We start from the raw sequence: 10,232 nt of genomic DNA on the forward strand, positions 1-10,232 counted from the left end.
CGAGCAGGGGGGGTCCGGAACCCCTGGACCCCCCCCCCCTGTACACGCCCCTGGATCTACTGCGGAGTATTGGCTGGCCACAGCGAGCGGAGTGAAGTTGCTTAGCTGCGCATGCGCACATAGCCGCAATCTTGTCTCCGACAATGGCGCATTACGCGGTCCGGCGTATACAGGGTTACTTGTAAATATCAATTATAGAAAGCGATTTCTTTGTGATCAATGATGCGTCTTACTCGGTAAGTGAGCACCCTTTCAAATATAATAGATAACACAATTAAACTATTCGTTCGGCGTAATTGTCAGCCAGCTCAAGCTAATAATTGTTGCAATATTTCGTTCTATAGCCGCAAAGTCGACAATTTGGCGTGCACCCGTGAAAAACGCGACTACACTGGGTGAACTTAACCATTCTAGCAACAATGCCCAAAGAGGGCGTTGTTATTTCGTTCAGAGGGATAGGTCATTTCCTTTTTCGTGTACAGAGGTGGTCCCATTATCCAGCATTAGGGGATATGATATAGGGGATATTAGGGCATCGAGTATGGGGGTACTTCGCGCGATCATTGGACCTTTGCAATCGGCACTCGAAATTTATTGTCTTATTGTTGTTCCCGGAGATTGCAATTTACTAGTCAAACATAATTTTACAGAGTAGATTTACGAGTATATCTCTAGTGAGCTGTAACGCGCGCGATATTGGCAATGGTATATGCGGGTGCCTGGATTTCAACGCCTCGCCGTTTCTACACGTGCCGAATCGTTTTTCATGATGAGTCGCCATGACACTCACGACGTGGCGCGGGCGTTTAATGACGTCACACCGGTCTCCCATCAGCTCGCTTTCCATTGAATGTAAACGTAAACGCTATTGCTGCAAGAGAAAGAAAGGGGAAGGGAGAGTGAGAGCTAGAGAGACGGGAAGGAGAGGGAGAGTGAGATAGGAAAGGGAAAGAGAGAGTGGGAGAAAGGTAGAAAGAGGGGGAGAATGAGAGCGAGAGGAGAGAGAGAGAGGGACAAAGCACTGGAAAAAGAGGAGGAGAAGTGAAGCAAGCGATGAAGGAATACAGGGAGGCTAGCTGTCATTAGATACGAAAAAGACTCTCGTAGCAAAACCACAAGCGTAGGCTGGCTAAGTGAGTGGAAAATTACGGCCATACCTGAGCAGGTAGCATACATGATATGGGACAGCATATATATATATATATATATATGTATAAATACAGACGCTAGACACTTTCATCTAGCTGAAAAATCTATATTTTACCTATAATCTGAACACACATACTGACACTATATATGTCCATCTAATTAGTAAGCAGTTACCTGCAAGCACAAATGACGACACTAGACTGAACATTCCGAACCAACCCAAGGGATCTAGGAGTAGAGACGCCAGGAGCGCCCCTATTGGTGTGGTTATTGCCTGCCAGAGAGAAAGAGAGAACGAAGAGATTAAATGAAACCAGTCTAATCTACTACGAATTATAGATAATGTTGTGCTACATCGATGACGTGCCCCGCGTGATGGCGCCACCCTACCATTCATTCTTACCGTATATGACCATCTAGTATATTTTTTTCTGTGATACTCACGTTTGCGCTGCAAACCAATCCGAAGGTGATGGCGAAATATTTTTGGCCGAAGCAGCGACTGACCGCTGTCGGTATGAGGATGAATAGTCCCGAAGACACCAAGTAGATGGCGCTAATCCACACGGCGTACATAGTGGCGCCCCCGTGCGGCGTGGCAATGAGTGTCATGAAGAGGGCAAACAGACCCGCGTTCAGGCAGAGCATGCACGTCTGTGTGAACAAATACATACCACGTCAGGGAAATAAACACGGACTATATAAGTGGAGCAAACACAGTCTTCATTTATATAAGTGTCGAGGGTGGACACATTGTATTTTAACGATCATGGGACGTCGTATGCATTGTAGCATAGTTGCATGGTTGCATGATACTAAATAATTAATGAAATATCTGAATCTTTATTAATGAAAATTAATAATGAATTAATAAGAATTACTTAATAGAATTAATATTAATAATAATAATAATAATAATATTGTATTCTCAATCACCAAAGCAATATTGTGTAAAATGTCGGGGTTACCTTGAACGTTGATTTATCAATGACGATTCCCCACATTATCCTCCCCAGCGAGTTCCCAATAGATGCCAACGAACCCACCAGTGCGAGAAACTTGTCATCGTAGATGAACGTCTGCCCATATACCTGTAAAATATAACAAACACAAATATATAAAACTAGCTCTCGAGTTAGTTGTATCTATTCTATCTGTTTTTTATCACCTGTTATAACACGTGGTTATTCCTATACACCGTATACCAACGAACCAGATAACGCATCGCTGGATATTTGCTCCCATTTCTCGACACGGGTACATACTTTTAAGCAATTTCAAATGAGGTCCTGCCCGCCGTCAACAGCATTATAATATATTATAGTTGTAATAACGTTTTTGCTGAGACAGGTGCACCCCACCATGCTTACAATGGCGGCATGGCGTCTGCACGAGCGTGGAGTCTGTGCAAATTCCTCGTCGTGCCCCCGCTGAACTATACATAATCTTATTTATATAATATAGGGGTTACATATAGATCAGTGATGTCACCAGGTGTTGTAATATATCAATCCATTCCCTAATCCATCCATCCAACCATGCATGCTTGTATACATCTATCCATCCATCCATCCATCCATCCATCCATCCATCCATCCATCCATCCATAATCAGGCCGGAAGTCGGGCGTGACGAAGAAGGGATTGGACAGACCCGGCTGGATCCTGCTGTAAAGCTTTCCCGGGCTTGGCGCGTTCGCTTGGCCTCCTCTTCGGGCCAGACGAGACCAGACGGAGGCCCTTGCCAGTGCAAAAGGACAGGCGCTTGAAGGATGGCAACGCCTCCGCCCGAATAGGTGCAGACGCCACAACTGCCCCACGAGACCCCTCGGCCAACCGCCCGCCGGCCCTCCGTAAAACTGCGATGGCAGCGAGTTGCAGAGTTCTTCTTCGCACGTTTTTCTGGCGACAGAGCACATCAGGGCCCACCCCCCTCGACGCAGGGTTAGAAGAGCGAGCCGAAAAAAGTTTTTGCCCCTGATAAACCAGCACGCTGGGACATGTAATATATATGCAAAAAACTGCTAGTACGTCGACCTCCAAAAAACAACGATTTCAAAACATATCATCCCAATACAGCCTAATCTCGCACTTTGTTTCTATTTGAAGACAGTGTTGACTTTTGAAAACAGTAAAATGTCTTTGATTCCTAACCGCGCGACAACCGAGTCTGTGTTGCACGAGCGGCGAAATACACGAGAATCTGCTACTTGACGAATTTCGGCGCACGACGCGACCACCACGCAGACGCGCTGAACGCCACGATATTTCCTCTAACTATCACGTCGATAATCTAATGCAACATAGAAAATCACATTGGTTTAGCGTCAAGAATGATACGAAGCATGTGGGACGAGTGCAGGGCTAGACTGCTTTACCGGACTCACTCCTCAGCCACATCGATTGGGCTATACTGAAGCTGAGTTACGCTAGCGTGTGAACTGTGCACCGGCGGCAGTCTAGGTCAATCCGAGCCAAGCGGAAGCGTTTTTTTTTTTTAACTGTTGAATGGGGTCCGTAGATGACTCGTTGGCCCATCCTATGGGTCGCGAATAACTTTTCCAAATTAATTGTCAGGGCATACCAGCGGAAACGGAAAAATTATTTTTTACACGAAAGGAGGACGCGCGCTCGAGCCAACACGCACACAACAAACGACGACATTTGGATTTATTCTGCCGCCGTACGTGGGCAAAGGTCGAAAGGCTTCTGGCATCGCCACAACTCTCTCCCAAATGACCGATTATCGCGGCCTTTCTGTAGTAGCCAGAGGGCCTCGGGTAGATGTTTCTAAATAGAGGGCAGCGAATAAGTCATTGTGTCCGCGCGCCGAGACGGCGTTGGCGCCTTCGGCACGGATATCCGGACTGCAGATTCGTCCAGATGAGACGGGACTACTAGAGAGCGGTGCCGAAAGGAGGTGCTTTTCCGAAGTGCTGCGGCGGATCTTGCGCGCAGTTCCCGCGCAAAGGCGCAGCGCATACCGCGGAAAATTCCCTACACATGTATGCAGTGCGCTGGCAGCTATGGATCCGTGCCTCGAATGCATATGCCGCGCACAGAATGCGCACCCCCATAGGCTTGCAGCAGAACAGTCCGGCAATTTTAGTGGGGGACACAGAGGGCAGACATTTGGAACGTGGAACAGTGTTCACTTGTTATAAAAACTGTATAACGCGAGTATATGTGTTCGTACCGAGCTGTGTCACGCGACAATCAGCAGAAAGACTGTAGAAATTCTGACTTGCGAACCTTGGCCCAGTATGGCAAAGTGGGCTGTCAGAATCAGGAAAGATGGCACGTACCGGCGCGTGCTTCGTGACCTCATTGTGGTGTCGCCCACAATGCTGGACCGTTTTTGCACACGTTCCAAATGGCGAGCTGCGTACAGGAGTTGCAAAGGCAGTGCGCCGCCTGCCCTGCCGCCCTATAGGCCCCATAGACTGGCACTCGCTCCCACCTCTCGGACTTAGCTTAGTCACTCGATGGCTTCGAGGTGGGAGCGATGTCGCTAGTCTATATAGCCTTTGCACGCTCGGCAACCTTTCTTCGAAGAGAGTAGGCCTATACTAGAAACATTAAGATTGTAGTAAACTATAGATTTCGTATTTTTTGTTGAGCATATATTTTTATTGAAGACGCTTCAAGTGCGCTGTGTCTAGTATAGGGGTAGGGTTCTAACCCTGCAAAGAGGCGTTTCTTGAGCTAGCTAGTAGTAGTAGTACTATATAGTAGCTAGTATTACTAGTACTGTAATGTAAGTAATACTATTAGCTATTACTATTAGCTCCTGCCGTCCTGGTAGTAACTATACCTATAGTATAGTAGTTGCTGGTAACCTAGTAGTACTACTACTAGTAGTACGTACTTAATTAGCTGAGTAATTATGTGTAAGCATGTACTTGTAGTAGTAGACTATCTCGTAGGTGTGGAATGTACCAAAAGCCCCCCTCTAAGTATAGCGGCCGGAGAACACGCGAACTGTAAACCAACATAATGCACGGCTTAGCGCAATGAACGTGAAGGAAGCCAAGATGGCCTACGGATAATAAAGCAACGTCACGATTCCAGCTAGAACTCGTACGGGGCCAAGTATCTTTGGTCTAGGACTAAGTATAGTTAGTGAGCGTGGTCAAACTCTCCATCCGGGCGGGGCGACGTCTAAGCCTATTCGGCCGTTCTTCTGTCGAAAATTCTCTGGAGAAAATCCTCGAAGAGGAGCGCTCGTCGCGCCCATCTATGGGACCGCGATATGTTACGAGAATAAGCTTCAGTTATTAAATAAAATAATTAAATAAATTGCGAAAATGCGCTTTGGCTAGAGGAAAAACCTAACGGCGCCAACGACAGCAATTTTGTTAGCATTACGAGCATTTTGCCATTTATTCTCGGCCGCCTACGTGCATAGTCGAAAGGGCTTCCTGCAGAGCGCCAGCAAACTCCTGCATTGACGCGTGGCGATACCGGCGCGATCTGACAGAACCGTGAAATTGTTCTAATACGAGAGCAGCGAATGTCGATCAGGGGCGGCGGCCGCGAGGCGCGGCGCTGTTCGCTGCTTCGCGCGAGTATCCGGCTGCAGATCGTCTAGTAGCTTCATCTGTAAGACTTTGAAGGCAGCTGATGTCTGTGTTTGCACTATGGATTACAGTTGCATCAAGCTACTACAACTCTTTCTCGCTCCGAACTCGCTATTGCAGTGGTTTCCTGACAGCAGGGTCTGGCTAGCGGGCGTGGGTTTGTCGGCTCGGCTTCGGAAGCGGGAGCCTTCGTGTTCAACGCCAGCGCTACACACGGCCTCATCAACGCGTGGACTTCAAGCCCCGATCAAGCGACGTCCAACGCGCGTGATGTGAGTGTTAAAAAAAAATTCGGCGGCCACGACCGCGGTAAATTACCTTCTCCTCTCTCACCTTGGCTAAAGCGTCAGACAGCGTTGGAAGCGCCGGAGATGAGGTGGACGCGGGCAAATTTAGGCGAGGCGTAGGTAATGCAGTGTGAAAGTTGTTATCGCGTATATAGGGAAGAGCATGATATTTACCAATATTATTTATGGTTAGGGTTAGGGTTAGGGTTAGGGCTTGACACAGGAATTATTACTGTATATGACAAGCATATTTCACTTTGCCAAGCGAATATAACTAGACAAGTGCGGTGTAGTTTGAACCGTCATTATTATATTCGGTATATAAATACACTGTATACATTACGATACACACACGCACGCTACAAGCACGCAACGACGCACAACGCACAGCGCATACACGAACGCGGTCTTACCAGACGGCACACGCACGACGCACATCACGCACGGCACACACACAACGCACGTACACACACGAGCACGTGACAGACACGCGCACGCACGCACACGCGCACTGCGCACGCAGCGACAGAGCCGTCAACCCACACACACCCCCCACACAGCGGACGACGACACACACAAACAGACTACACCACGACACGCGCGGAACACACAGCACACGAGAACGTGCACGGTACACACACAGTACACCACCATGCACGACGCGCACCGACACGACACACACGACACACAACGACACAAGCAAGTTACAATCACCACAGCAATACACACACACGCTCAGCGTGCCCGCAGCGACGCAGACGCACCACGGCAACACACAGCTACACACACACACACACACGACGAGGTGGGGACGCGGGGCCAAGCGGCTACCACTGCGCGACGCGCGCTACACGACACACACGTAGCACACAGTCTCGAGGTGCACAGTACCACCACACGTCACGCACGCGGACAGGGCACGCCGCATCACGCGTCCGTTGCGTGCGGCGTGTGTGTGTGTGTGTGTGTAGATGTGTGTGTTGTGTGTTGTGTGGTGTTGTGTGTTGTTGTGTGTGTGTGTGTGGTGTGTGTGTGTGTGTACTGGTATATGTATATGTACGCTATTGTATGAACATGAACGGCATAGAGCCACAGTGCGGACATAGTGGCATGCAAACGCATTGAGCGTGGCGTGAGAAATCAGCCGAAGAACTAGGATTTAGGACAACTAAAATAGCAGCGAACTATACTATATATTCTAGTATAAATTTATATTTCTTTATATCTTGGTTTATTTTGTTTACCTACCGATATATTTATTCTCATCTATTTCTTATGGATTTAAGTATGGAATAATACAGATTATCGTTGACAGCTTTGGGCAGTCGGAATGGTGCATAATATGCTTGCGTGTCACGTCACACGTCGACATGCAAGTACTTCTCAGCCAGAAGCAACTTACTGGAACAGAGTTCCAAGCATTTCTTCCTTGTGTTCGGTGGTATATACGCTGTTCCATCCAACTCATTGGCTGCTGCCTGCTGTTGCAGCGCGCCACCTACCGTCGCCTTTGAGTGCGTTACAAGTCATGAGTGCACTAAAATAATTATTAAATGATCTTATTGTCAGTATTAATGAGTTTTATAACTAAGACTAGCGCTAATTCAGAAGCTATATTTTGTTAATCATAAGCGCTCGGCGGGTTGTCTAGTCTATGTGCATAGAGCTCAGATGGATATAAAGTAGGAGTGGTGCTCTTTCGTTCGCTCGATTATCAAATCAAAATTATCTATTCATTAATGGCCAAATATCCATTATCGATAGCATTTACTCGAGTCGTATATGCGACAAGCACTCGTCGCATATATGGGCTAGCGCCACATGTGGACGGCGTGATTGAAAGGAAGCTGCTGGTATTGGAGCGCTGAAGGGGGGAGGAGTAGGAGGTGGAGGGGGAGCATTACTAATACACTAACGCGTGGTCTGCTGTTATATGCGTTTATTATGCAAACGAAAGAAATGAGGCGAGAAAGAGGTATGAGGAGAAGAGAACCCTGGTAGAGTAATGGAGAGCAAAAGAAACCATTAGTAGCGAAGCGTCCTCAGGGGTATAGATGTTCGCACCGCTGGCCGTACTAAGAACTGCTCCTTCTTCTGGCACTCTATGCGATCACTCATTGGCTCGCGTGACCAAGGCAAGCTTTTCTTATCGCCAATCCTTACAATGGTATGTGGCAGCACCGCGCATTGGTGGGCTTCTTTGAATACAGAGGCCAGTTTTTTCGTTTTTAATGCACTATCGCTGCCACGTGTTATTCCACAAGCCTTCATTCCCTAGCACAGGTAATATGTCGATGTTAGCGCTCTAGCAAAGTCTTGGTTCGGATTTTTAGCCGGAGGTTTGTTGTGAAGACCCCATACTTCAGACGGGAAACATCGAAGCAGTCTCCTCTCCACTTCGCTTCATCTCACACCTCTCCTTGCGTACCACCCGCCCGCCGGCCTGGATTGACCTCGCTACAATTCCTGATCTTCCTTCGCGTCCGCCCTCCTAGCAGCGAACTCGTGTTAATCAGCCAGCCAGCATAATATGGCTTGTGGGTACGGAGCTGACGGACAGCAGCTGCGGCCTGCCTATCTATCACGTCACACTAACGATACTGTGCTTTCTGAGTATGTTGACGCATGCACGGCATAGGCAAAACAAGCGGGTCCAGCACTGATCTTTTAGAATAACAGACAAGAGCTTAATATAGCTAGGCTTCTTTTATTAATATCTAATTATTCATTAGCATCATTTGTAGCAACGATATCACGGCGTACGCGCTACGAATTTACGCGTTACGCGTTACGCGCAAAAGTATTACTGCGCGCAACAGAGAGGTGATGTCACCGGATGCACCGGCGGCCATGCTTTGTACACCCGTCGCTGCTAGCGTGCTGGTGTTGTGCTGTGCGTTCAGTCGCGTGGCGAGCGTGGGCGTCGTGCCATTGTGCGTCGTGGCATTGCAAAATGCGCTCGTTGTGCAGGGCTTGGGTTGTAAGTACGTATAACGTAGCTAAAAGTGGCCGTTCTCGGAACAGCAACTGTTATGTGATGAAATTAAGCCTAGCTAATTAGAGAAGGCTATAGTAAGTAACTAGTGCTATAATTTAGGATAGCAGTAAGCGATGGGAGGAGGAGGAGGAGTAAGAAGGTGTGATAGAGAAGGAGAGGGTTCATGATGAGGAGCGGAGTAGTTAAAGATGAGGAGTGTAGGAGGGTGGGGTGAGGAAAATTACGGTCGAAGAAGGATGGAAGGGGAGGGGAAGGAGGGATGAAAAGGAGAGGGCTGTGGATGGATGGATGGATAAAAGGATTGGAATGGATTCGGATGGATGGATGGATGGATGGATGATGGATGGATGGATGGATGGTATGGATGGGTGGATGGATGGATGGATGGAATGGATGGATGGATGGATGGATGGTATGGATGGTGATGATGAATGGAATGCATGGATGGTATGATTGGATATGGATGGATGGAATGGATGGATGGATATGGATGATGGATGGATGGTGGTTGATGGATGGATGGTGGATGGATGGAGATGGATGGATGGATGGATGGATGGATGGATGGATGGATGGATGGATGGATGGATGAGATGGATGGTGTCATGGATGAGTGGATGGATGATGGATGATGGAATGGACTGGTATGGATGGATGGATGGATGGATGGATGGATGGATGGATGGATGGATGGATGGATGGATGGATGAATGGATGGATGGATGGATGGAATGATGGAATGGATGGATGGATGGATGGATGAATTGGGATCGGTAAGGTGGATGGATGATGGATGGATGGATGGATGGAATGATCGGATGTTGTATGGAGTGGATGGGATGGATGGATGGATGGATGTGGATGGATGGTATGGTGGATGAATGGATGGAGTGGATGGTGGTTGATGGATGATGGATGGATTGGATGGATGGATGGATGGATGGATGGATGGATGGATGGAATGGATGGATGGATGGATGGATGGATGGATGGATGGATGGGATGAAAGTTGATGATTGATGGATGGTGATGGATGGATGGATGGATGGCATGGATGGATGGATGGATGGATGGATGGATGGATGGATGGATGGATGGATGGATGGCATGGATGGATGGATGGATGGCAGATGGATGGATGGAATTTGATGATGGATGGACTGGTGATGGATGGATTGGATGGATGGATGGATGGATGGATGGATGGATGGATGGATGG

The 10,232-nt window shown here is 48.0% G+C and overlaps 1 protein-coding gene across 1 annotated transcript in view; it reads right to left on the reverse strand.

Annotated features, from left to right (window-relative positions):
- The window catches only part of LOC106809104, a gene marked incomplete at its 5' end in the record, with an annotated part of 21,609 nt that overhangs the window by 3,376 nt on the left and 8,001 nt on the right, over positions 1 to 10,232 (reverse strand). The window contains one exon of the mRNA XM_014812063.1: positions 2,118 to 2,240. Coding sequence (XP_014667549.1) covers positions 2,118 to 2,240 — 123 coding nt within the window. The remainder of the gene's footprint in view (positions 1 to 2,117; positions 2,241 to 10,232) is intronic.

This window comes from Priapulus caudatus, unplaced genomic scaffold, assembly GCF_000485595.1.
Source record: "Priapulus caudatus unplaced genomic scaffold, Priapulus_caudatus-5.0.1 Scaffold329, whole genome shotgun sequence".
Taxonomy (NCBI): Eukaryota; Metazoa; Priapulida; class Priapulimorpha; order Priapulimorphida; family Priapulidae; genus Priapulus; species Priapulus caudatus.